This window comes from Agelaius phoeniceus, chromosome 11 (assembly GCF_051311805.1).
Source record: "Agelaius phoeniceus isolate bAgePho1 chromosome 11, bAgePho1.hap1, whole genome shotgun sequence".
NCBI classification, from domain to species: Eukaryota; Metazoa; Chordata; class Aves; order Passeriformes; family Icteridae; genus Agelaius; species Agelaius phoeniceus.
The window spans coordinates 9,487,887-9,514,845 of NC_135275.1; the positions used below are offsets into that span (position 1 = coordinate 9,487,887).

The 26,959-nt window shown below is 36.8% G+C and overlaps 1 protein-coding gene across 6 annotated transcripts in view; it reads left to right on the forward strand.

The window, feature by feature from the left end:
- Nucleotides 1–26,959, forward strand: part of CACNA1D (calcium voltage-gated channel subunit alpha1 D) — a 169,190-nt gene that overhangs the window by 44,692 nt on the left and 97,539 nt on the right. For all 6 annotated transcript variants that reach the window (XM_077184756.1, XM_077184753.1, XM_077184757.1 and 3 more), the window contains exons 4-7: nucleotides 17,318–17,457; nucleotides 21,205–21,347; nucleotides 22,706–22,858; nucleotides 23,667–23,863. In XM_077184756.1, the coding sequence (XP_077040871.1) occupies nucleotides 17,318–17,457; nucleotides 21,205–21,347; nucleotides 22,706–22,858; nucleotides 23,667–23,863 (633 nt within the window). The remainder of the gene's footprint in view (nucleotides 1–17,317; nucleotides 17,458–21,204; nucleotides 21,348–22,705; nucleotides 22,859–23,666; nucleotides 23,864–26,959) is intronic.

Here is a 26,959-nt window from a genome sequence, read left to right on the forward strand (position 1 = left end):
AAATACCTGTGTCATAGACAGCCTAAAGCAATGTCACACCAAGTGAGCACAAAATATTATTCTCCAGCTTAGAACAAGCACTCTCAAGAATGTGTATAAGCAATTATGTGTATTTTTACTTTCTATTTTGTAAACATGCTTTGCACTGATGTTTTGTGGAGTTTGGTGAAACTTGGAGGTGAAGAAAAACCAGAGAGACAAAAGCTTAGTGTCAGTTTTCTGTCCTGAGCACGTCAAGTGAATTTCTTTGTGCCATTACTGTAGTAATGTTTTGCTGCCTGACTTCAGACTTGGCTTCTGGTGTCTCAGGTCTTCCAAGGAAGCAGAGCTCTGCTTGGCCAGGGGTGGGCCATTGGTCTGGAGAATACCTTGGATCACTCAGGAGATAAACTAACCTATCTTGGCCTTTTCTTGAGACTTTTTATGCTTTTCCAGAGTGGAAGAATAAATGGTGTCTGAACACGTAATTTTTCAGAATTAAAGTATATCCTGTAATTTAATTTTATTTGATAACATCTGTGCTGCCCTTTCTTATGTAATGAACCAAAATCTAATTGAGGCATAAAATGCGATTAATACTCCAGTATTCCTGTTTAGCAAATGGGATAACAGAGGTAATAACTGATGATCTAACTTTCAAAATATGTACTTTCACCTGGGTTAAGTATTATCAGAATGATTCTGTCTGAAGTATGTTTATTATTTTTGGGAAAGCAAGTTAAGGTGAAAAGGTGCACATTCAAGAGAGAGGCAAAGAACAAGTGACAACATTTCAAATGACCTGTGCCAGTACATGCAGTAAAAACCAGAAAAATAAACAGCCACAGAGCATAGCCCCTGATTAATCATACCTCTAGAAGACTGCAAGTAAAGGTTAAGAAAATGATTATTTCTTTCAGTGTGAAGTATTTTTTACAGAAATGTCAAGTGTTTAATAATCACAGGAGCTGACTGCCTGAGTTCTCTCTGCTCCTCTCATGGCTTGTTGCTGTCACAGAATTGAAATGACAAAGTGTGTAGCCCCAAGACCTAATCCAACCATATTTTGTAGCAGTAGTAAAAAGGCTTTACATTTGTTCAACATATTTCATCCAAAGAAAACATTACTACAGCTGGATGCTTTCCAGATTCTGGGTTCAGGCCTACTCCTTTTGACTTAAAAGACAATGCTGTTTAACTCTGGACATGAAAAACACTTGACAACACAGACATCAAGGCTTACGTAACAAGGGAAAAGATGGCTTTATGTGAACCTACCAGAATAATCCTTTTCTCCTCCAAGAAAAGTGATGTATTTTAAGCATTCCTATGGGAAGGGCTCCCCACATGTCAAATATTAAGAAGCTCAATGTGCTTATATAGAAATGATAAATGCTCAAGGTGCCCTACTGAAATGGAAGTCTGGGGAGCTTCAAAAACTAATGTGATGGATTTCAATCAGAAGTGATTGGAGAAACTAGTGCTGATTCTTTGGTGGAGTTCAATGGTGACAATTTTGAGCCCTAAAGTAAGGATTTGAAGGTATGGAGTTTAAAGAGATTCATAGAAACAGACCTATAAGAAATTCGTATTTTAAAGTTACGTAACAGATTTATGTGCATACTTCGTCACAATGTGGAAATTGCTTTCTGACAGAGGGTAAATTAATCATCCTCTTGTGGATCAATTGAAATAAATAGGTGCAGAGGAAGGATAATAGGATGACTGTGTAGAATAAACTTATTTCATAAGAGGCAACTAACAGCATGACATTTTTTAGCTTGGAAAATGGAAGAATGAGAGAGAATTTCAGTGGGGGAACATGAGGGGGAGAGGAAAGCTGCTCTAGCTAAAGGGTAGTGCTGGCACAAGAACAGCTGGGTATCAACTAGCTGTGGGTAAAGTTACATTAGTGATTAGAAGAGCTTTCTAAATGCCAGAGGGGTGAGATATGGGAACAGACTTCCAGTAGGAGTGAACAGGACATTCATTTTGGCAGGATTTGGCCTCACAACTCCACGTCTCAGGGCTGTCAAATCTGCTGGAAAAGAGTGCAGCAAATAATGATGAAGTAAAGTAGGAAAAGGGGGAAAATTTGAATTCCCTGTCATATTGCCTTGATTTATCCTCAATCCTAATAAAATATTAGACTGTATACTCCTTGTGAAGTTATTATACAAAAATGAGCTTTAGAATATCTGCAAAACCATGTTCAGAGTTTAGGCAGACTGGTTAATAATTAGTGCTGCTGCTTCTTTTCACCAAAAACATTGAAATTAGTGATTGATGATTTATTGAAGTACATAAAGAGTCCTAAGCAAATAATAGAACTGCTTTGAGCAGCTGTAGTTCATAAGACTCAATAGGAGTGCATGTTTTATTATCTAAATGTATTTTTACATTCTGCCTTATTCTTTATAGAACAGGAAAGAAAGTATTTCTAAGGGAAAATCACTTCCCTGGTTAGAAGAGCCCATGGTTATTTAATTACGTATACTTTTTGTGAGGCTGAGGTATTAAAGGCAATGGTGATTTATTGGAATATGGTTTCTCTATGACTTTTGAGCTATTTTCCTAAGTGATTCTATAATGGAAAAATATAGATTAATGATAACCTTGGAAATTAGGAATAAATGAGGTACTTTGGTAGAAGTGCTGAAATACCTTTCTACAGAGCAAGAAACTGATGCAATTGTAATGCAGTTAAGGCTGAGATGGGGAACTAGTTGAAATGTAAATCATGTTTTTATCCTTGTTGATGTGTTTGGTACAACAAGCACCATCAAGGCTATTGCAGATCTGGTGCAGGACAAATATGATGCAATAGTGTGGTAATTATGAAACATGAAGTGCTTGCCTGTTTGGAAGAGCAACCTAGAATTATTTCTGAGAAATGTTGAGTGATGTTGCTAAAAAGATAATAATTAATGTTACTTATAGGTAAGAAGAATAAGTATGATATGACTTTTTTATTGCAGTGAGGTCATGTGTTTGTTGTTTTGGTGTTTCAGGTCATTCAGCAAACTTTTACTGCAGGGCTCACAGCAATGGTTTGTGTATCTCTACACCAAATGCTACTGTGGGAAATTGCACAATTGCTGGATGTCTCACCAAAATTAAATGACATTGTCAGACAACAGAAAAATTAAGAAACAATTTTATTTATGCCTGTTGTGTTCTGTGATAGGTAGCGAGTCTGGAGTCTTTCAACATCGATTCTTCAAAAATTCATAAACTCATCTAATTTATTTGGTTTCAGTAGCATTATTACTGAGTTATACCAAAGGAAATCAAACAACTGATTTTCTTGAGGAGTGATGATCAATTTCAATTAATTTTAACTTTAAGTTGCCTTTCAAAAATAGTATTATTCCAAGCTATTATAGAAATGAATCTGTCCTCCTATTTTTATGTTCTTCACTTCTTTAATACATAATTCTGAGATTCATCAGTGAAACCTTTTTTCATTAATATTATCAGTTGTAGTTGTGAGTAAATGAAAATTTATATTTTGTGTTCCCATACGGATCTGTTAGAAAAAACCTAAACCCTAAGCTTTTAATTCTGAGTTAAGATACCACTGAATTTTTCAAGGAGAAAACCCAGGTTCTTGGTCAACCCAACCAAAACAATGAAACTTACATTATTGTTTGGCCAACAAGCACATTGTACTCTTGCCAGTGAGTTTTTACATTGCACTTCTGCTTCAGCATCTTTCATCTTTTAACCATAATTCAGGATAAACTAAGCATGCAGATGAAAAGCTTTCCACTTCCTGTACATTGTGTTAATTATGGAGTGCACATGCATTCAGTGCCTTGAAAGGCTTCTTCAGGTGTGTAGCTTTGTAATTAGGGATCAAAAGATTCAGACTTACATGCCCTAACCCCCCAAATAACTGGTTAATATTTTTAAAGGAAATGGTGTCCTAGTTGAATTATCAGGTTTGAAATATACAGTCATGATGAGAATGGAGGTCATTCCCTGGCATACCAGTATGGGATTTAACTGTTCCAAAATAAGAACATGGTTTACTGTGGGCTTTATGATTCCTAAATCATAAATATATGTATGTATTAGGAAGAAATTAATGCATTTAGTCCAGGGGGTCGTTATGGAGTGTGTTGTATTTTACTTACTCTTTTAGATTATGGTCTATATGTATTTATAATTTAAGAACTGGTTTTGTTTCCAAAATAGCCAGATTTCAGGTCATCATTTTTTTTTCAGGTCACATCTGTAGGATTTTTGGAGATTGGGGTAATTATAATTATTGTTACATACTTTTCTGTGAGATGACGTAATCTCCAGGCACTAGGCAGAATTTGTTGCTGGTGTTTTTGCCTGTTTTTAGCTTAAAAACCAATAAACACAAAACAAACCACAAAACCAGCCAAACATAAAAAAGTTCAGATACTTAAAAAGGATGTGAAGTAAGCCATGTAATATGGCTGAATTTCCCTGAAGGAGGAGGAAGGTGTCAGTTACGATTAATGTGAACAACATTTATGGCCCTGGAGATGTGACCTCTCGTTACAGTAAATGTGACAGCATGAATTACTTTCAATTACAGTGAACTACATTCAGCTGCATTAGTTCTGACACACCTCACTTGGAGAATGCTGCTGTGGTAGCTTTAACCAAAATGAAAAAAAGGCAAAACTTCTGAGTGCAAATGTGTGTGTCACTTGAGCAGAGCCATTGGGTTCTGACTGCGACGTATTCTTGCCTCAGGTTTTACACACTTCTATTACATCATTTGTTATTTCCACTGGCACTTTCAGGTTTATGCCCTGGGTGCTGCAGAATATGAAAACCACCTTTTAAATATGCCGTGTATAATAAATGTAAATGCAGAATTATTTTTTTAAACAAGATTAGGTGAATTATCCTTTTGATTTTCATCTGATAGTAACCTGCATGATTACTTGGAATGGTAAGTGGGCCCTATCTGTCAGCATGTCCAACATGTCCCATTTTGTATGGCATAACTACCTTTTAATCTTTATTGACACTATGAATTTATTAGTACAAATTAAATATATCATATCACAGGATATTTATCACTTGACAGAAGCAGTTCTTATAATGTCACTACTTTTTCCTTCAAGGTTCAATTATCATGCTTCAGTTTCTACCTCTAAGCTTTTACAAAAAATAAAAGATGCCCAGGGCAGAAGTCAACCTTTCACTTTTGCTACAGAGGAGATGCCATCTATTTCACGCTGTGCTAACTATTCCATCTTAACACGAGTAAAACAGTGCCTTTGGCAAATCATAAATTAGAAATAGCACTAAGCAAAGTAAATACTTAATTAAAGCATTTTGTTGCACTTTGAGGACTTTATTTGCAGAGTATTGGGCATTTTTTGTGCAGAGATGAAAACCCTCTTTCAAATTTGAGGTACTGATGTTGGAATCAGAATAGAAAACTTGTGACGTCAAATTGTCAGCTCACAGAAGGAAAAAAAATGGTGGTTGCTGACTCCAAAGTGATTCCAAATTAAGCCTGTGGAGTGTAAATTCCTGTTAGTCCTGCTCCCATGTTAAGGACTAATTTTCAGACCTTCATTTTTCCAATATTTTCACTGGCCATTCAATGTGTAGTAGTGGATTGTGAAAATATTTGTAGGTGTTTCAGTGGTCATTTTAAAAACCCATATGCAGTGTAAACTGGCTCCCATATCAGCTCCCAGGCCATTAAGGTACAAAGATTTGTATTTTAGTTACACTCACTGAAGTAGAATCAAATAATTTTTAGAGCTGTCTTCAAATCATTGAAACAGTGGGAGATTAATAGAATTTTCAGTTCAGCTCTTCTGGCTGTGAAATATCTTTACTTAGGCAATCAAATTACCTTGAAGCCTGTGTCCAGTTTTGGCCCCCTTATTTCAAAAGGAGATTGAGGCATTGGAGTGTGTCCAGAGAAGGGCAATGAAGCTGGGGAAGGGTCTAGAAAGTCCTACAAGGAGCAGCTGAGGTTGTTTAGTCTGGAGAAAAGGAGTCTTGGGGGTCCTCACCACTCTCTACAACTCCCTTAGAAGAGATTGTTGTTCTCTACCAAATCTCAACAGGAAGGCCAAGATGAAATGGCCATTTAATTGTGTGAGGAAAGGTTCACATGAAATATTAGGGGGAAAAAAAATCACTGAAAGAGTGGTCAGGCTTTGGAAGAAGCTACTCAGGGAGGTGGTGGAGTCATCACCTCTCGAGTGTTCAAGAGACATCTGGAAGGGGCACTTGGGGATATGGTCCAGGGGTGATTGTGGTGGTGGTGGGTTGATATTTGAACCAGATGATCTTAAAGGTCTCCTCCAACCTTGATGATTCCGTGACCTTCAGTAAATGCATGGTTTTTAAATTCTGTGCGTATAACTGAAAGAGAACAAAAAATTATTTTTGTTTTAGGCTCTTGGTCTCTGGCATTTTTATCTGATCAAAATAATGTATTTTATTTTTCTTGCCTATTTGAGGATAGTAGAGACTTTGGTTCTTTAGTAGAGAAAGCCTAATTTTTCCAAAAGGGAGGTAATGGCTCTCGTTTCATGTAATTACTTTGAAGAACAATGTTTGTACATGTGCTTTAGGGGCTATTCCACTGAATAGATGGGTGAAAAATCCCAGGGACTATGGCATTCTATGTCAGCTGGAAAGCAGTTTTATAGGTGGAAGAAAAGCAAGTGTTGGTGTACTCAAACTGTCTTATAGTCATAACAGAAGTGAACTTGAAGCAGTGACAGAGCACTTAGGAATATATTGCTGTGGACAGTGAGTTCTCTGGAAATCAAAACTGATATTCCAGATAGGGGAATAAATTAAAACAGGCTTAGATGCAGTTCAGATGGGAATAATAATAAAATAATCTTCTTGATCAAGTGCTCTGTGTGGAGAAGTGGAAAATGAAATAAGACATTCAGAACCTAAATACATCTCCTGGGATGCCAAATGGTATGGGAATGAAAGGAAGAAAATGATTTTGCATTGTAACTTAGAGATTACAAAGATGCACTTAGAAGCATTTGCAGAATCTGGAATTGTAATTGTAGCAGGCACTGGAGGGACCCTAAATTATGTTGGCTACATTCCACAAGATAGAGGTAAAACTGATTCATCCATAAAGAAACAAGAAATGTGGCTTTAGGGCAGGCAGACTCATATTTTACTTTCTATCAGGAGTTTAAGATTTTTATCACTAATGTTTGATCTGCAGATCAGAGGAAATGAACAAAAATGTTTTCAATTTTATTCAGGTATTTCAGTTGTTTCTACTGTGGCAAGTTTTCCTGATACCTTAGCAGTGGATGTCAGTAGTATTCCATGGTTTTCTTTATTTCAATATTGGTACATTTAGGGTTACTTTGAATGCTTTCCTACCATGGTTAGAATGAAGAAAACAGGAAAGCTTCATGGTGGTGCTATTAGCAGAGAAACCAGCTAAATTCTTGAATTTTTAATCAATTTTCATAAGAGTTGGATCAGTGTTGTACCTGAGCACTGCTGAAATTAAAGCTGGTATATCATGGGTCTTGTTTGTGGAGTGGATACAAAATTGTTGGTTTAGCTATGCTATTTTTGAATTTTTCTTGCAACTCCTCCATATGTATTGAGAGCCATTCCAGCTTTTAATATTTCTTGTCCAAGAGCTCTATGTTTGCAGTGGAGCAAAGGGCTTCCATTGAATAATGTCATGGCACATTTCCCTTGTATTTTCTCTACAGATCCTCATTTTCTTTGTTGATATGGAACAGCCAGAGCAATCTAACCCTCAGATGATGATGTTTCTGTGTTCACTTAGCCTTGTGTTCAAGATGGAAGAACTTAGAGGACTTTCCTTTCATAATTATCCAAATACTTAGTGGATACACAAAATGGGAATCTTCCTACATTTTATTGTTCCAGGGAAATACCAATTTCTACAGCCACATTACATTTCACATATCTGGAATTTACTATGAGATATTCTTTCAAAACAAAGTCTTTTATTAGTGTGTTATTTGATTTTTGACTTTGAAATGAAATTTTTATTAAAGAGATAGCTCAAGCATGTGGCTCAAAAGCTACCACAGGAGAAGAAAACTGCAAAGGACAACTTGTTCAGCAACTGAAACACTCAAGGATAAAGTTGTGTTTTAAGATTTTCATGGCTACTGCAGACCATTCTCCTGTCAGTTTGGATAAATGCATTTTTTTTGGTTCCCCACATTGTTGTTCTGGGCAGCATCTACCAGGAATATTCTATCCTGTCTTCTCTTTTAGTCGAAAATGTATTTCATCAGCAACATTGCTGTTGACATTTCTGTAGTTTATGGCTTCTAGTGCTCTGGCAGGTTGTGTGCTCATAAATAATGCAACTTTCTAGATTTGTTGGAGTGCTTTTTAGTGCAATACTTTGTTTTACCTGTTAACAAATATATAGAGTAAATCAAAGTCTATCTAAGGAATTAAGAAATTCTTTCTAAAAGAAAAGAATTTTGAAGGGGTAATAGAATGAGCAGCATGTGGCTCTCAGAAAGGCATTAGATATTTCACACTGGAACTTATTTAGCAATCATACCTTCCTCTCAGAATGGAATCATCATTTCCACGTTGTGTATTGCAGTCAGTGTCTTCTGTATGAAATTCTAGTGCTGAGCTGATGTTAGGATGTGTTAAGAAGAAAGTCAGAACAAAACATAGATTTCTCTGTAGAAATTTCTTAACACTGTTATACCAATATAAGGCATTCACATTCTCTAGTACTTTTTAAAGTCCTTGAAATTTTTAAAAATAATATTTTAATTCTGTAGCCTGTCCTGATACAGATACCCAATCCTGGTCATGGAAGTTGACCACCCTCCAAAAGCAGAGGTTTGAATAAAATATTCTTGATGCTGCTGGTTTGCAGGGGCAGTAGTAGACCACAAGTGTAGGTTGTAGCTCACAGATTGACCACTGGTCTGGGGCTCTTCTGTTTGAAACCTGAGAAGGATGATTAGAAAAATTCCAATGAAGTACCAGGCCTAACCATGTCCTCCCTTTGTATTCACCTCAAGGTCAGACCAGGACATGGGGCAGTATAGTGTGTTTGAATTTTTGAAAACCTTGTTGGTGGGTGTCAAACCATTTCCACTGTAATAAAAACCAACCAACAAAGAAACCCCACAAAACCAAACAAATGAAACAAACTCAAACCAAACCCCACCAAATGAAATTATTAAGCCTTACATAATGCAAGTTTCCACCCTACTAAAGGTGTTTAGGAAAACAAACTGTCTCATTGGGTATGTTCTTAACAAATCATTCTGTAGTTCTTAAACTGACAAAAGCAAAGAGCTGATGGAGTCATATATCTGGCAGATTAATGAGTAAAGCATTGTGATGAAATTATTCTATCAGTTCTGTCCAGTTCTTTTGTAATGAAAATGGAAATTAGATTTGCAGTCAGATGAATAAATCAAGGGAAAAAACACCTACTCAAGGAATGTTATTGTTCTGTTTCTTGGCTGACACTGCCAGTGCAGAACAGAACTACTGACCCAATCTGTTCTCCATATTGTTTTCATGTTTGATTTTTTTTTTTTTTTTTACAGAAAGTCCTTGACATTATTAAAACACAGCACTGGGTCATTATAGAGCTGTGAATGAATAAGTAACACACAAAAAACCCTGACCTTCTTGGTCTTTCCCTTTCTTTCCATTTGGGATGCCATATTCCTTCAGAGCTGCTTGGAATTGTCTGTTGGGACAGACTCTTGCTTTGGCAAGGTTGCCTACAAAAGCTGAGTGCAGAGTGCCCAGGACTGGTGTGAGAGCACTCCTGTGCATTTCAGGATTGTGTTGGTCAAAGAAGGAATTAGATGGGTTGGGAAAATGGACATTGTTTGTAGGTAGGTTTAAATTCAGGCTATTGCAGCATTGCCGGAGTAATTAAATTTTTGTGACAGCAAAAAGTTTTTATGGCAGCATTTTAAGAAACACATAAGTGGTATCAATATGTGCTTTTGAAGTATGGTTAGCAAAAACATACAGGAAGACTTCACACAGGAGTATTTTTAAAGCAGATTTTTTTTTCATCCGTTTCATAGTGAAATGCCAAAATAATTACAGTTTGATGGGATTGGTGAGATTTTGGTCTGTAGGTTTTCTCTTTTAATGAAAAATAATATTTTGTAGCTTTTGGAGTTGTTTTGTTTTTTTTTTAACCTACCTTGCACTAAATTCAATAGAGGATTTTATGCTGTCAGTGCTCCTGCCTGCTTTCTACTCATAGATTTCTGCATGGTCAGAATGAATTTATAAGGATTAAAAAATTCTCTTGATTTCTAAATGTTCAGAATTTTAATATGTTCACTAAGGTATCTGAGACCTGAGACTAATATTCTCATACCCTGGTTTCTGGCCAAAACCTGGTGTCTTATAAATAAATAAAATTGATAGTAGGTATCAATATATGTTTAACATTAGTGCTGTTTTATGACTAGATGTAGGTTTAATTCACCACTCGACACTGATTCTGTTCAACTATGTAAGGAAAATTATGAAACCATGTGCCAGTATACACAAATATTCTCTTCTACTAATTGTGCTGGCCTTGTTTTCCTGAATATCATCAGTTAGATGGGGGCAGAAAGGCACCCAAGTAAATTGAATTTTATTCCAGGTATATTCTTTGTTGCTTGGTTGGCCAGCTTTCATTTGTGCAATTCTTTGGAATACTGTGCTCAATCTTCAAGTGGTTTTAGGACTGAAGCTCACATGTTTCTGCCTGCTGGCATTTCTACAACCTGCCTTTCATACCTTGCAGGAATGCAGTCATTGCCAAGTGATTGGTATGTTTGTGGGCCTTTTCTTGATAATTTTTTAGTAGATGGTCAATTTGCAGGAGTTCTGTTTTGCTTTTGGTTATTTATGATCCAATTTTCAAAACCACACCATTTGTCTCATCTCTTCACAGCAATAGAAGCAGAAGGGTTGTCTGTGCTTCTGTGAGGGTGTGCAAGGCAGTGCCAATAGTGGATTTAATAATTATGTACACACAGAGTGGATGTCTGTTGTTTTCCCCAGCTGTTGCTCAGCAAAGCTCTGCATTACCTGTCCCAGAGCAGAGCTCTGCCTAAATATAAAGGAGGAAAACACAGACATAGAGGTTGGATTTTTTTCTATTTATGGACAGAAAATACTTAACATGTACTAAATTGAACTTTTATATGAATAAAACCAATGTGGCTCCATACAGAAGCCTGTAATCCATATGAAAAATTCTAATTTGGATGCAACATTTTTCTCTCCGTACAAATGGTTATTTACAGAACAGAGGTGTTTACATCTCCATTATTGTGTTACAACATAAAGTGCAAAATACATGTAAGAAGCAATTACACTCAAAGATCAAATGCAGGTCTACAGTGCATTTAGAGGAACTGATTGCAGGAAATAATGAAAAAAGTAATCACTGCTAAATATGCTCTGCTTATTCCTCTACCTCTGGCTGCCAGAACCTGTCAGATGAAAGTAAAACTAAAACTGTCTTTGAAGCTTGAGGTACTATTTCAGTGATCTAAGTTATTCAAATGCTCCTTCAGACTACCTGATAAGAAGGGACTTAAAGAAACTTAATTGCAGTTAATTTTAATTGCCCCTCAGTGTATAGCTTGCACATCCATTTTGTTCCTTTGCTGTGCTCAGTGTCTGAGATGTTCTTATTCTCTGTTCCTGCAAACACAAATGCCTGCTTGAGATCTGGAGGGTGCAACTGTTGTTAATTGTGACCAGACCATGGGATTGTGAATCCTCAGTTCAAAAAAGATGAAAGGATTCTGTGTTCTCTTTGAAAACAGTAAAAATGTTGAGTGAGATTTGTTGCTTGGCAGTGGTACTAGGAACGTGAAATCCTGTTCGTTTAATATTGAACTGGTGTAAGAATGTTCTTGCTGTGTAACACCTGCTTATTTCTACTCCTAAGTATGGAGTTTGTACTTGGTGTTGACTTTCAAGTGTCAGCCTTGCCATGAGATGCACCAGCCTGAAATGCCAGAGCATCTGGACCTGCAGTAATGTGATGGTGTCCTGTAAAGCCCCTCAAAGGGCTGGAGATGTTTCTGGGCCTGATGCCAAATTCCTGCCCAGTCTTGCCCTGGATTTTACATGTATTCAATGTATTCAAACATAAAACGCCTCATGTACATGAAATGTGCTCTTGAAGGATGGAAACAAGGTTTGTTGCCCAGGCCTATATTAAAGGAGTAATTTTGTGAACATAATGATATTTTCTAAAGTTGCTGCAGATCAAAGCTGCGCTTACAAGGACAGTAATGCAGCCATCTGACAAAGTAGAGAGCAGTGGCTGTATTCCCTCCAGTGGGTCAGGACTGATGAGGATGGTGAAACATGGTTTATTTGGATTGATCAGGACAAGAATCCTTAAAACATGTTTTTTAAACTCACCCTCCTTGTTTGTTGTTATGTATCTAAAGGCACAGTTAATCCAATAGTTATCTGAATTGTTGAGAGATAAATAATTCCCATTCTTCTAATGAATAGAGAGCAATTTCCATGTCTAATCTTGGTAGTACATTACTTTTAAAGTTGATGAAATAAAGGCAAGTATATAGATTTCTTTCTGCCTGGTGTATGGATTCCATTTGTGTTTCATTTTTTTGTATTGGGAAACTGCTATAACATTTTTTCACATGTGGGAATAAATAGGTTTACTTTCCCATTGTTGTTACTGTGCTGCACGTCAGAGAGGATTTTCAGAGGAATACAGCTATACCAAGTGAAAGATTAAATAATTATATTTTAAAATTCAAAACTCTATCTACAAGACAGAAAAGTAACTTGAGTGTTTTTCCAGTGCCAGAACTTGAAAAAATGGCTGATTGTCAAAAAGATAAATGGCTTTATTTGTGTTGTCCAAACATCAGCCACACAACTTATTAAACAGCATCTGATTTCTTTTTGTTGTTTTTGATCCCTAAATCAATAATGTCAAAGTATCTTGTGTTGTGTCTAAGCTTCAGAAAGTTGATCAGTCTGCTTAATTTGCTTAAATTGAGTCACTTTATCTGCTAAGCAGTTTTTACTCTGATGCATATTTGTTGGTCTGGATGCAAAAATGTATTTCTTCAGTTAAGAAATAATTCCCATCTCTGATGCTAAGGGAATAGAAATTTTAATATAGTAAGACTTAATTACCTAGCATAATAGATTAAGGTTTTGCAAATTAATGACTTCCTATTTTGGAGCAGTTATCTTGTGAAACATCTTAACGTAAATGCAGAATTTTGGTGTGTCACCTTCTGACATGTAACTTTGCATATTTCTTTCCGAGATTTTGAAAATATGAAGATAATAAATGGTGACTAATGTACACCATCTGGCTAGGGTGGGGGAAAAAAGATTTCCTGAGCAACAGGGTTTCTGCTAAGCTGATTTACTTAAAATAAGAAAGCAAATGCTTGCTTTTTTTTTCCTTTTTCTTTCTTTCTTTTTCTCTTTTTTTGGTGAAACGAGGATCTTATGATGGCACCTAAACTCATAGCGTAAGAGTGGCCTTTGTTTTGTGCTTCATGATCAATACCAAAGGCAAACTGCATGGATTCCATGAGAAAGGCAGTTTATCTTATCAGTCCTGTTGCATCATATATTCAGAAAAAGATTGCTGAGGCTTGAAGATTTTGAGCAGCATTAACCAAAGTGTCAGACAGCCTTGCTGGAATCAGCTGCCTGTGAGGAGAGATGACCTAGCTTTATCAAATCAGTGAGCAAACCACTATTAATCTATACAGCCTCAGGATTAGATCCTTCAGAACGTAGACATATTGTTGGGCTTCATATCTTCTTTAGCTTTACAGCTGTCACTTTTTTCTGCTAATTTTATGATGAAGTGTAGAACTAAATGCAATAATAGATATTAGAAATTGTGTGCAAATTCTGCAATAATCTCTGCAGTTTCTTAGAACCAAAACTGCCTTCCTGGTTTCTCTTAATAGATTTTCTTTTGCAAGCACTCAATACATACTCTTAGATATTTCCTTATTATTTTGTTTAGCTGTCTACTTTTTTAGTGTACCTACTGCCATTTTGAATGCAGTGTTCATTTCAAGATATCAACTAATTTGAACAAAATATGATTTCACCACTGGAGGAAAGAGACTAGATAAATGTGTGCATCATATCCTGTTAAAATTGCAGTCTTGAGTCTGTATTTTGAATTTATCTCTTACTTTTTCAGTTTTATTTTCCCAAACCAATCCTGCCTCTGCAACTCTTTCATGGATACTGAAAATTGAATGTTATTTATTCTTGAGTAGTGGTTGCTTAAGCTCTGGATGTACAAGGTGATGTGTGGTCTACAGATGTATCAGGGTTGCAGAGGCAAAAATTGATGTCCATAGGGACCAGCAGGAAATTATCCAAGTGTGAGAAGAGACCACCAGAACCTTCCTGAGGGTGAGCAGGTTGTCAGCTCTGCAGTTTGTGTGAGAACATCTGTTGGGTGCCTACTTATTCAAGAGCCAAACAGTCTGTGAAGGAAGCACAGCCTGTACTTTGTGTACTAACTATGGGGCCAAGTCATTCATCTGGCCTCAGTGGAAAACACAGGTTGTGCTTTAAAAAGAAATAAATAAATAGAGTGTGTGAGAGCATGGAAGGGAGGGAAAATAAAACAGTGAGTTATGGAATTTGTCTGATTTAAATGAGCACAAATTTAAATTGATGTGTGACTGCCAGGTCCTTTCTCAGCCCATATTGGTGTGGGATTATTTAAGCCAAGGTGCAGCACTTCCCATTTTTCCTTGCTGAGATTTCATGTGGCTTCTGTTGGTGCAGCTCTCAAGGTCTATCTGTGAAGTGACACACACTGACCTTGAGCCCATTGGTGGGTTTAAAAATGAGATTGTCCTACATTCCATATGGCTCTAATGGAATGTTTGCAATACTGTTTAGGAAATAATAAAAACTCCTGCTTCCATAAAAGAGATGAGATAAACAGGATGGAGACCAATACTATTTTTCAAGGATGGATGGGAAATGATAGGGCAGAGTTGTTCAGATTTGAACTGTCCCATTAAAATAGGCTGCAGGGCTGTGTGACTTTAACAAAGTTGTGTAACTTTAGCACTGGGGCTGGTGTTTAGCCCAGAGAGCAGAAGAGCATTGGAATATTTTTGAAGGGGAGCAGTAAAGAGCAAAGATGGTTTTTAGGATGGAACTGGTACTTTAATGGATGGAGTTAAATTACATGGTTGCCTATAAAACTCTGGACTGAGGGACCCATGAGGTTATTTTGGCTCAGAAGATCCCATCCAGTCCTAGATCCAGTGTTCCTTTTAAGAAAAGAAGCTATTGAAATTTGGCATATATGAAACATACATATTTTGTCTCACTTTTTCTTTTACTACTATGATTTTGATATATATTTTGCCCATGGCAAATGACAACTGTAATATTTTTGTCTTCCTTATGTTTTCCTTCATTATTTATCTTCCTATAACTATGCTGCAAATTTAGTTGCATGCAGGGAGACAGAAATAGCTGTTATTGTGGAATGTCTATGTGGTAGGATTTGTTGTATTTAAGCATGTCTGAGTGTGTTTCTCAGGAATGCTGATAATTCATATTATTGTAATCTCAGTGGTGCTCTCTAGCCAAAGGGATCTGATGGATTTTGGTGCACAAGACATTCACATTTCTTGTGTGAGTCCACTTCACTCTTGTTATCTGGCAACTGTCCTGGCTGATTGGTGATAAATTGATGGGTAAGTGGGAGGGACAATTTTGAAAGAAGTATTAGGAGGTTTGAGGAGAAGGTGGTTTCACTGGAAGTTCCATTGGTTTCACTGAGCTGGAAGATCTCACCCAAAATGGAAAGTAGCTGAGGAGCCTTGGATGAAGCTCCACAGTGTTCATGAAGTGTACTCAAAAGAGGGGGAAAAGGCAGGGGCGCAGGACTGAGCTGAGCAGAAGGTGAGATCCAGGAATCCTTGCTTTGCAATGAGGGTGCCTGACCTGCCCAGTGACCCCAGGGTGCTGCTTGCTACAGGTAAAGGCCTGGAGAGGAGTTTATTGACAAGCCCTTGCCTCCATTAAATCACCAGTGTCAGATTTATAAATGGAAATACCACATCCTATACATAACCATCCTAAATGGCCTCTTTGGCAGCAAAAGAAATCTAACTGCCCAAATTAAAGATTCGCACATAAGAATATCAAGGTCTTTATTTAAGTTGCAAATGATTAAGGTTTGGTTTTTCCTTTGGTTGTGTATGAGAGTGCCAACCTGTGTGACAAACAAGGAATGTGGGGGTTTTTTTTGTGTAACAAATAAGGATAATGTATTTTTGTGTGTAATGTTGGTGCTCTGTTTGAGTAATGATAGTAGAAGATGGTAATCCTGCCTGAGCAATTACAGTCATGTAATGAACCTTGTATGTGATAAATGAGCAACATCATGTGTTCCTGAACAAGTTTAAAAAATGAATCATACTCTTTGTGCATTTTATTCTTGGCTGTAATATTTGAGTAGCAACAGATAACGAAACAAATGTTATAGAAAATAATGAAATGATCATGTCTGAAGGTAAAAAGAACAGTTGTTAACTGCTCTGTTTTGATACTGGTGACTTCAATTTACCAAGTCAAACATGCTAATAATATTTTTGGGGGTTTCTTCTTTCTAGAGTATCTAGTTAGCTAAGAAAATATATTCAGTATATAGCTCTGAAATAAAAATTTTGGTAAAATGCAGAAACTAATAGCATTTAAAAAACCTATTAAATCTGACGTTGGAGCTTCAATGATACGGTGGTGGTACAGTACCTTAAAATTTCTTCAAACATCATAGGGTATTTTAAAGAAATTCTGGTAATGTGGAAGGGAGAAAAAGTGAATGCAAGCTTCCACATCAAGATGAAAAAGTTGCAAGACAGTGTAAAATTCAATATTAAACAATTAAAACTTTTATAATAGTGAAAGGAAGTATACCACTGCTTACCTTTCAAGGATATTTCTGGAGCTCTGTTCTACAGCATTTTCTGGTTATAATGAATGCAGAGAATCCTATTGACCTGGATGGGACTCTTTGCTTAAGCAAAGGTACTGTATGCTTAAATGTTTGCAGAAACAGTTTCTTTTCCTCTCACAGAATGTGAAAACAAGAAAACCTTGTGCAATTATATAATTATAACCTTGTCAGTATAGTTATAATTAAGTGTTATGCAATTAAAACCTGTGAAATAAACTGCCATTAAGGTATTTCCTTAGTCCTGATCAGTACCCACTTGTTGCAAATTGTCAATAGTAAAAAGAGCTGTTACATTCATTGTCTTTCATTGTACTTTCTTTTTGTCTTCCACAGGAAAAAGTAGAATATGCCTTCCTGATAATTTTTACAGTTGAAACATTTTTGAAGATTATAGCATATGGATTATTATTACACCCCAATGCATATGTTAGAAATGGATGGAATTTATTGGATTTTGTAATAGTAATAGTAGGGTAAGTAGCTTATCTTCCATTATAAAAATATTTAAACTTTTATTTACAGTGAGGTAAGTATAGGCCTGTTTGACTGTGAGTAGCAGCCTATGCTGGATTTTTTTCTTTGGAGTAAAAGAATGAACTGAGTGAAAAAATGTTAAAAAGTCCTAAAATTTTCAGTGCTATCCCTGGCTATAGACTGTAGTGCATTTATAAGTTCCCAGGGAATTCTGAATCCTGCTGGAGATTTCCAGAGTTGTTTTTCAGAAGCTTTTCCGTCGAATTTTCTCAAGGTAAACTCCTGGTTTCTTTCCATATGTTGATCTCTTAAGGGCTGCACGTTGTTATTTAATGCATTTGTTTAACCCTTCGCTGCAGTCATGTGGAGTTCATCTGTTTCACAAAGACCGCTGGGAGGACCCACATGGTTCAAAGTGGAGAAGAGTGGCTGGGGAGACAGAATTAACAGTGATTCCTTGATGTTCCCAAAATCTGAGTAAAATTGGGTGCTACATGTCAGCCCCAAGATAAAGATATGATTTTGATTTCCCTGGGGTTGAATGTATGTTAAAAATGCCTTTTTTTTTCTTTACCCTGTGCACTTTGCTGCACCAGGAAACCTTGGAGAGTTTGTTCTTTGGCCCAGAGAAGGGACTGCTGGGCCTTATGCAGGTTCAGAGGAGTGGAACTTACATTATGCACCTACTTATTGACAAATTATTTTTGTGTCAGCAAGTCAATGTCAGTGGCTGTGCTACTTCATTAGATCCTACCTTCAGTTATCTAGGGAATTAATCTTGGTGTATATTCACCAATTTCCTAAATGCTGTGAAGATTATGTTAAACAGCTGTTTAACCAGTACTGCAAATTTTGTTTGCTAAAAGTATACATTATCTAGAACATGGAGAACATTATCCATGTATAGCTTTGTGTGTTGTAGCAAACACGACCTTGGCTTGCAGTATGCACTTCTAATTTCATTTTAAAATTCAAACCATATCAAGGGTTGCCTGTATTTGAAAAATCTCAGAAATTAGAATGTGTGCTGCTTTTAAGTTGTCACTGCATTAAGGGAAAGAAAGAGTTGCTAACTAAAGGAATTTATGGTAAAGCATTGTTAAATTTGGGGAGGTAGTGTGAATATAAGAATGCCTGATCTGTAACTATTTGATTATGAGATACTGAATGTTACTGAGAAGGTTGTATTTGGGCCAGTCCTTTGGCATGCAGGCAGTTTTGGTCCAGGACTAAAATTTGTGTATAAATAGATTCTTCATCAGGTCAGGTCATTCTCAACAGATTGGTCCCTGTGCCTGAAGGGGAAGCTTGGTGGGCAGGTTGGAGATTGTCACACACAGCTCTGCTCCCTTGCCAAGCAGTCCCTTGAATAGACCTCTTCTCTTTTGTCAAGTGACCATGGAGTTACAGTAACCCTGGAGCAGTCTAATTAACATGACCTCTATCTTTGGCTGTGTCCTAAATACATGATAACTAAAAAATTTTCCACTAATTCCTAAAACACTCATTATTGGAGGCTAAATGGAGTTGGGTCAGATGCTCACACCGAATTTGTTAAAAATACGAATAAAAAAGGACTAAATCTTATCAAATGCCTAAAATATCACAGTAAGATTAAGTCCTAATTTAAATCCAGAAGTTTGGAATATAAACTCTTGTGCAGGTTGTCAGTAGCCTACCTGTAAGACAAGATGGACCTTTCCTAACATGTCACACGCTGACAGAATTGTGAGCAAGGTTTTTCTTTCAATAAGAACACAACCTGCATGATTAAGCGAGCATAAGTGCCATTTATTTAATTAGTACATAGTAGTAGAGTGAAAAATTGATTTTCATATATAACCCAAGGTGGATATGGAACCACTTCTGGACCTGATTCTATTTGACTAGCTTCAATGGGAAATTTCATTAGGTATTCTAAAAGCTTGAAAGAGCTGCCATCATGTCCTATATTGAATGTATTGAAATTTGCTTTCTCAGCAGAGACTGCAGTCAGTCCAATTCCATTAATCTTAATTATACCTAAAGAAATCTCTACAAGCAAAAGGGAAATATATACAGAGAATGTTTTTAAGATCAAATCTTAAACCTTTAAACTTTGATAAACTGTAGAGGAATATGAATGTAAATTTCAATAAAGCAGATGAATAGTTTTATACGTTAATAGCTTTTTCGGAATGACATATGTCCTGGTTTCAGCTGGACAACACAAAATGACAGAGCTGTAGACAGAGCTGTGAATGTGATGCTTTCTATTCTTTGTCACTTCTCCCTGTAACCCATCAGAGTATGAATGTACTCTGAGTAGTCTGCTCAGCTGCATGGTCTCTCATGTAATTTCCATTGATTCCTGTGGAAGAATAAGGTCCTGGTAGAGAAAGCTTTCATAGCACCTGCCCATGTCCTTTAATTTTCTGAATGTTGTATGACCTGACAGGCTGAAAGGTTCTCTGAATTCAGGACTTGACTCAGAAGCATCTTTAGTAATGTCTGTCTCTGAGCACAAATAGTCACTCTTGAAATCAGTGAGGTGTTAGTTTTCCTGCAATTATGCTTCCATTAAATTCTAGGGCTGAATCAGGACCTGGTGTTGGATATCTGGATTTGGTGGAACAGTGTGTGGGCTGCTGATGTTCCCTTTAACATCTGTAGAGCCTTTGGAGCTGAGTTTTTCTCTGGAGCAGAATGAAGCAGTGTAGGGATGGGTATGGACTGATGTGGGTCAGCTGCTTACTGGGGGAGGGTAAAGCCTTCAATAATCGAGTTTAGGCACCCTATTAAATAATATATGATTTCAGGCAACTATCCAGCGTGACAGAGTTCTTAACCAGAGTTGAGAAAACTTGTCATGACCAAACTAATGCCCTGCACATTTCAGGCATCGTTTACGAGTGTGAAACATTTCTCATGATTGCAAAACTCTTTTAAGTTGATAATCCTTTCAGGAGAAGTGCAGCTCTGCAACTATTGAAATACAGACTCTGTGCAAAGGATAACACAGTTTGTGTGGTCTAGTGGCAGTCTAGAAACCCATGCTTCTGAGATGGAGCTCCAAACTAAAATAAACCTAAGATTAATTTGGATTTCAAGAACATGCATCACTTTAAATTGCTGCTAAAAGTGGGAAAACAAAATAAAAGTCTTGTCTTGCAAACTGTTCTAATGAATGACTAATTCATTTCTGCGGGGAAAAATTACAATATAATAAATGAGCCATCTGGGAATATATTTTTCCTCAGAGGTATTATGTGTAAGAAACAAATCTTTTTGGTGTTATTAAATGGTGAACTCTAATTATTTTTAAAATATTCAGTTTCTGCTGAGTGTATATAGAATATTGTACTGCTGTGCCACTTAGAGTTCATATATTCCACCAAAATTAAACCAGATGGTTTTAGTTATTATCTATTTCTTCTTCTAAAGGGAAGATTAATTCTCCAAATGTTAAAGCTAAAATGTTTGAACAAAAGTGGCAAAGCAGCTTCATCTATTTAAAAATAGCAAACTGTATATATAAGCTGAATGCTAAATTATTGGAAACTGTGTGATCCTCATTCTCTAGAGGGATTATAAAGTCTTGCACTTCATAGCTCTGTCTGTCATGATTTAATGTGTAAATATACCTCTCAGTCTGACATCTGAACAGCTTTGCAGAATGATCTGCACTTCAACTAATTTCCAAAGTAATATCTTTGACTGTGTGGTAAATAGACAGTGATGACCTTACCTTTCATCTCATTTTCTAGATTATTTAGTGTAATATTGGAACAATTAACCAAAGAAACAGACGGTGGCAGCCACTCAGGTGGCAAACCTGGTGGCTTTGATGTCAAAGCCCTAAGAGCCTTTCGTGTACTGCGACCTCTCCGACTCGTATCAGGAGTGCCCAGTAAGCTCTGCTCTCTTTATTTCCTTTATTTCTCTTTATTGCAATAATCAGGAATGGGGCTGCTCTCATTGTTGAACTGTCTTCTTCCAGGCACTAGAGAAATGAGATGGGATAAAGCTGAGTTTTTGTTATCTGGCTATGTATATAAAGTGAATTTCAAGATGAGTGATACCCCATTTCAAGTTGAACAAGGCATTGTGAATTCAGTCAGTGTATGATCTCCTTACACAGTTCAATAAGCAGACAGGGGAGTACACTTCATTTTTAGAAGGTTTATATAAAAAGTAAATTACATGTTAAAATGCAAATACACCAGAAAATTAAATTTAGATTTTTTTTTTTAATTCTAAACCCCTGCATCTGAAAGTGTAGCTGGTCTTAAAATAGTTTATATGTTGGTGTGTGCCAGAGCACATTACACATTTTGTGTTTCTTGCCCCCTCCAATGCACATGAATGCCTTCTGTTTATCTCAACAGAGCTAACAGATAAATTAGAAAGCTTAAAAAGTAGAACAATATTGTTTAAGAAAGCAATTGAATTTTCTGATATTTCCTGTTTTCTTTGAATGCTTTATTAATTATTGAAATAATTTGGGCTATACAAGGTTCATGACTTCCAGTTCAGCTCTTTCCAAGGCATTCAAAGGAAGAAAGCTAATTTTGTGTTTAATATATTGTGGATTGTTACAGGGAAATGATTGATTTTTGGCAAAAGGGCTTCAGTGAGGACAGAAGCAGTCCTTAAAAAAAGAGGCATATTTTATTCTCATTGGTACTGTGGCAGCTCCATTAGTCTGGGATTAGATCATCTTGGTAAAGCCAAAAGTTGGATAAATATTTAATTGAAAAAAAAAAAGAGCAGTTTTGAAAGGGATAAATGATGAAAGAATAAGTTTGTACAGATTAAAAATATGTTTTCCCAGTTAACGATATTTTTCTCCCAGAATAAGAAGACAGTTCTACAATTGGCTGAGTGCACATTTTCTCAGAACTTGACACAAAGTCTTTGTTTTAGCACAGAACTTCAAGGTCATATAAGTGACTTACAGGCACACACTGACTAAGTGCCCTTTTTGATAAAAGCACCCACAGATTCTTGTGACACATTTCAAACACTGAGTTCTATGATATAAACTTTATTAACAGAGGAACTAATTAGACAGAAAGTTTTAGATTCTTATGAAGATTTTTATGTTAAAGGAATATTTCGTGGTTCTGGGTAATAGATGTTTCTAAAAAATCTGATTATCTCTGCATGTCTGTATCATTAAGTCCTAATAATGTGTAATTATATAAAATTTGACAGAGTAAGACATAGAAATATGGTTCATATCTTGTATAATTTTTTTTTTTTTAGGTTTACAAGTTGTCCTGAACTCCATTATAAAAGCCATGGTCCCCCTCCTCCATATTGCCCTTTTGGTATTGTTTGTAATCATAATCTATGCTATTATAGGATTGGAACTTTTTATTGGAAAAATGCACAAATCTTGTTTTCTTATTGATTCAGGTAAGTCATTAAACTGTTGCTTAAAATAAGGGTTTGATTATGTTTTCTTTTAAATCTGTGGGATTTCAGTTTGAAGTAGATCTAAGGGCCAAAGCACTTAAGCTGTTGTTACCCCAGTTTACAGTGGTTCACAATTTTAGGTACTGCGCACTAAATGAAAAAAAAAACCTCAGTACCAAAGTCACCAAAAAATCAAACTACTTAGAGACTAGACCATGCTCTGAATAGGTTTTCATTTCTCTGATGTGTAGCTTAAGTACCAGCAGTGAAGAAAATATGGGTGACTACTTATAAGGGACAAATCCAGATTGTGGCAATGTGAGGAGTGGAGAACAGTGTTCTTCCATCCAGGTGAAATAATGAAATGGAAGTGTGTGTTGTGGGAGAACTTTGAAGGTGTGAAACCATCTTATCTGCTGGCTAAAGGTGCTTTTCTTTCAGCTGAGGAATGAAGACAGCTCTGTATGGGAATTAAATCCATTTTTCCTTAGTAGTCCATGTGTTGGTGCAAAGTGCCTTGAAGTGAAGTAGCAGCAGTAAAGAGGAAAAAAAATCAGCATGAGGAGGTTTTAAGTGATGTATTATTACATTGTGCTTCTTTCCATTGCTTAATTATTTTTATTAGCCTCTTCTTGATGTTGTAAGGCCCAGATCTGAGTAAGACTAAAACCTCCAAAGCTCTGATGTGTGGCCTTTCTCAGCGTGAAATCTGGATTTATCTCACAATAGCGTTGCTATTTCCTCATGTGAAGGGTTAAATCATGAAATCCTGAGGTCTCAGAGCTGTGGCTTTTGGGTCCTTTTGCAGATATTCTAGTTGAAGATGATCCAGCACCTTGTGCATTCTCAGGGAACGGCCGTCAGTGCGTCATGAACGGCACCGAATGTAAGGGTGGATGGGTTGGACCCAACGGAGGCATCACCAACTTTGACAACTTTGCATTTGCAATGCTGACTGTGTTCCAGTGTATAACCATGGAGGGATGGACTGATGTGCTCTACTGGGTGAGTTCATAAATCACTGAGCTTTGTGTGCTTTTAAACAAGCTTCTCTGTTCTAGTGGGCATTGAGCTGTGTTTCACGGCACCATCAACAGGAAATCTTGGTGAGTTTTGCAGAGACAAACTCAGCTGCATACTTGTTTCACTCACAGCCTGTTACTGGATTCCTCAGGCGAAAAGGACATTTTAGAAATAAATTTATTCATTGCTTATTTGAGGGGTTTTTTGCCTATTCCATTTGGATAAATGTAAAAGTACATTTGTGTCCTTTGGACTAGCATTTTTTTTGTGTGAGCCTACAGATATTAAGTATGTCTTCACTGATTAGGCTTAAGAGCTCTCTTTATGCAGTATTTGTGCAGAATTTTTCACAATGTTAACATAAATTAGAACAAAGCAAGCTCTCAACTGACATTGCTTGCCATGGGGACCAAAATCATGTTAACCATTCAGAAACTACAGATTTATAGGAACTATGGCCCTGATATCATCTCCATGGAAGCAGCAAAAGGTATTAAAAAACCCAACTCCCTAAATCCTCACATTTAAATGCTCCTTTGGTTTAAGGTATGGTGCTTCCAGAGCCTTGCCACATCTGCAGTCAGCTGGACACAGACTGGGAAACTGAAGGATAGAGGAAAATGAACATACAGATTTTTAAAAGAGTAGAGTCACCTAAAATCAAAGATAGACCTTTCTCTGCTTAACCCCATTCCACTCTAAGTAACATGACATTGTTCTGTGACTCTTCTTGGAGTATCTCAATATCTGATGTGATTTGTCCAAGGGCGTTCAAGAAGTCTGTGACAGAACCTCCCACATTGCTGGACATCAGTGAGGATACTCTGTACTACCTGGTACTCAGCAGGGAGTCTTTGCAGCTATTAGGACCTTACTAAAAAACACAATTGAAACTGTTCAAATGTTAGAAAGTATGTATGGAAGAAGAGAAGGGATCACTGTTAGCAAGCTGTTAAAAGGGTCGAGTTACCTCAAGGAGTATCTGAGTGGAACTTTAGCTGTTGTTGCTGAGAGCAGCTCTCTTTGTGAATTTTTTGAATTTTGTCAGGCCAAGTGGGATTATTTACTAACAGTGCATTGGTTGTGGAGTACTGGATGCATTTAAGAATGTGATATTACTCAGTAAATGACCACATGATTTTATGAGAAATCAAGGTGAAATAAGCTGCTGCTAAAACATAAAGCACAGATTGTAATCTCAGATAAAATCTGTGATATTGAAGTATAGAATACAGACATGTTTTTAAGAGAATATCAATGTTAAAGATATTTAAGAAGGTAAAATGACATTCTTTTTGGGTTGAAAGAAAAAAAAGGGCAACTATGAATATCTTCCACTGTCTGCTATCAGTTAAAAATTGACTAGAAACACACAAACCTTCAACACTAATGAGCAACAGTCATGTATGGCTACATATAGGCTATTGCATGATTTCCCATTGTAAAGGTTTTTCAGTTCCTTAGTTTGCACTCCAGCTCTCCCTAATTTACTAGGACACTGTGAATGTAGAATTAGCAATGCTTTATGGTTTGTGTTCATGGTGATGGCAATTATTTTAATTCTCCCTGAAAAGGGGAGGTGTGCCATGGTTATCTAGAAAAAAATTACACCTTTAATATCTTTTGAGGCAAAAGTATACCCACATTTCAGGAGCTGATAATTCCTCCAACTTTTTTCAAAGAAAATGAATATAAAAGCTTTGGAGAGTTGCTGTATTTAGAATACAATTGTTACAAAACATATAGAAACCATTTAAGTTGAGTGTCTCAGAATTAAATATTTTTTCCCCTGGGATTTAATGCCCTAATTAATCTGCTGCCCTTTGCAGAGTCTCCAATGGCAGCAGAAAAAATAAAATCATTAAGGTAGGATGTTGAATATTTTCATGATCAGACAAAATGAAAATATAAGAAAATGCTAAATGATTGATAACTACATGAGTTGTTTTTGCTTCTTTCTCTATAAGGAGTTTCCAATGTAGAAAGTATTTACAGGTACAGCGGTGTCATTATTCATTTTATTACAAATGATACTGGGATTGTTAGACAGTGAAGCAAATATTTATTGACCTGGTGAAATAGAATCAGAATCAGGTACTCAGGTGGCTTTGGATTTATCTTAACTGATGCCTATATAGTTAAATTATAGATTCAGATCCTTTCTATCTTATTGACCAACAAATTGCCCATTCTCAAACTGAAATTACTTGCTGAGGACAAGAGGAATGACAGTTCATGTGTTTGAATTTTATCACTGGATCAAGCTGAAGTAGATTTAGCTAAAAATTGGAAAATATTTCATTTAATTTGAAAATTGTAAAAGCATTAGGGGGATACCAAATTGTAATAAAAGAATCTAAGGAAGCCATTTTAGCTCGATGTGCATGGGGTTTGTGGGTTGTTTTTTACTTAGAACTCTGTTATTAATACACAGACTGAATGAGTCCTATACAAAACAAATAAAACCAAACCCACAAATATTAGAAACGGCACAAAATTCTCATTTTTCATTCGGTCACTGGGGGAACAGTGATATAAACTTATGTATGCTTCTCTTGCTAGCAGGGGTAATGTGAGTGGGTGAAATCTGTGCAATATTTTGCATTGTGTTAAGTGGCATTCTGTCAGCAAGGATGACAGCTGAAAATGACAGCTTCCAACAGCCCTCACTGGCACAGCTTGTTATCACCTGGTTAATGACAGTAAACTGCTTTGAAGATTCTCCAAGCACCAATAATGATTTTTCTCTTGTGCATATCTATTGTGAGTCAAGGCTTCGATTCTGCTGCTGCTGGGCACCCTTCAGATCATGGTGACTCACGTGGGCATCCTGGTGTGCACCAGTTTGCATCCCATCCCACCCCATCCCACCCCATCCCATCCCATCCCATCCCATCCCATCCCATCCCAGTTTTAGTGTCTTCATCTGGCCTCTCCTCTCTAACTCACTTGTAACTCACTGCATAGCAGGCATTACATGGTTTATCCACAGAAATTGTGACTCCTTAGTGCCAAGGTTTGAATTGAGAGGTTAAGGGGTGTTGTCCTTGTTCTCAGCAGCCAGTGCATCACGTGTGC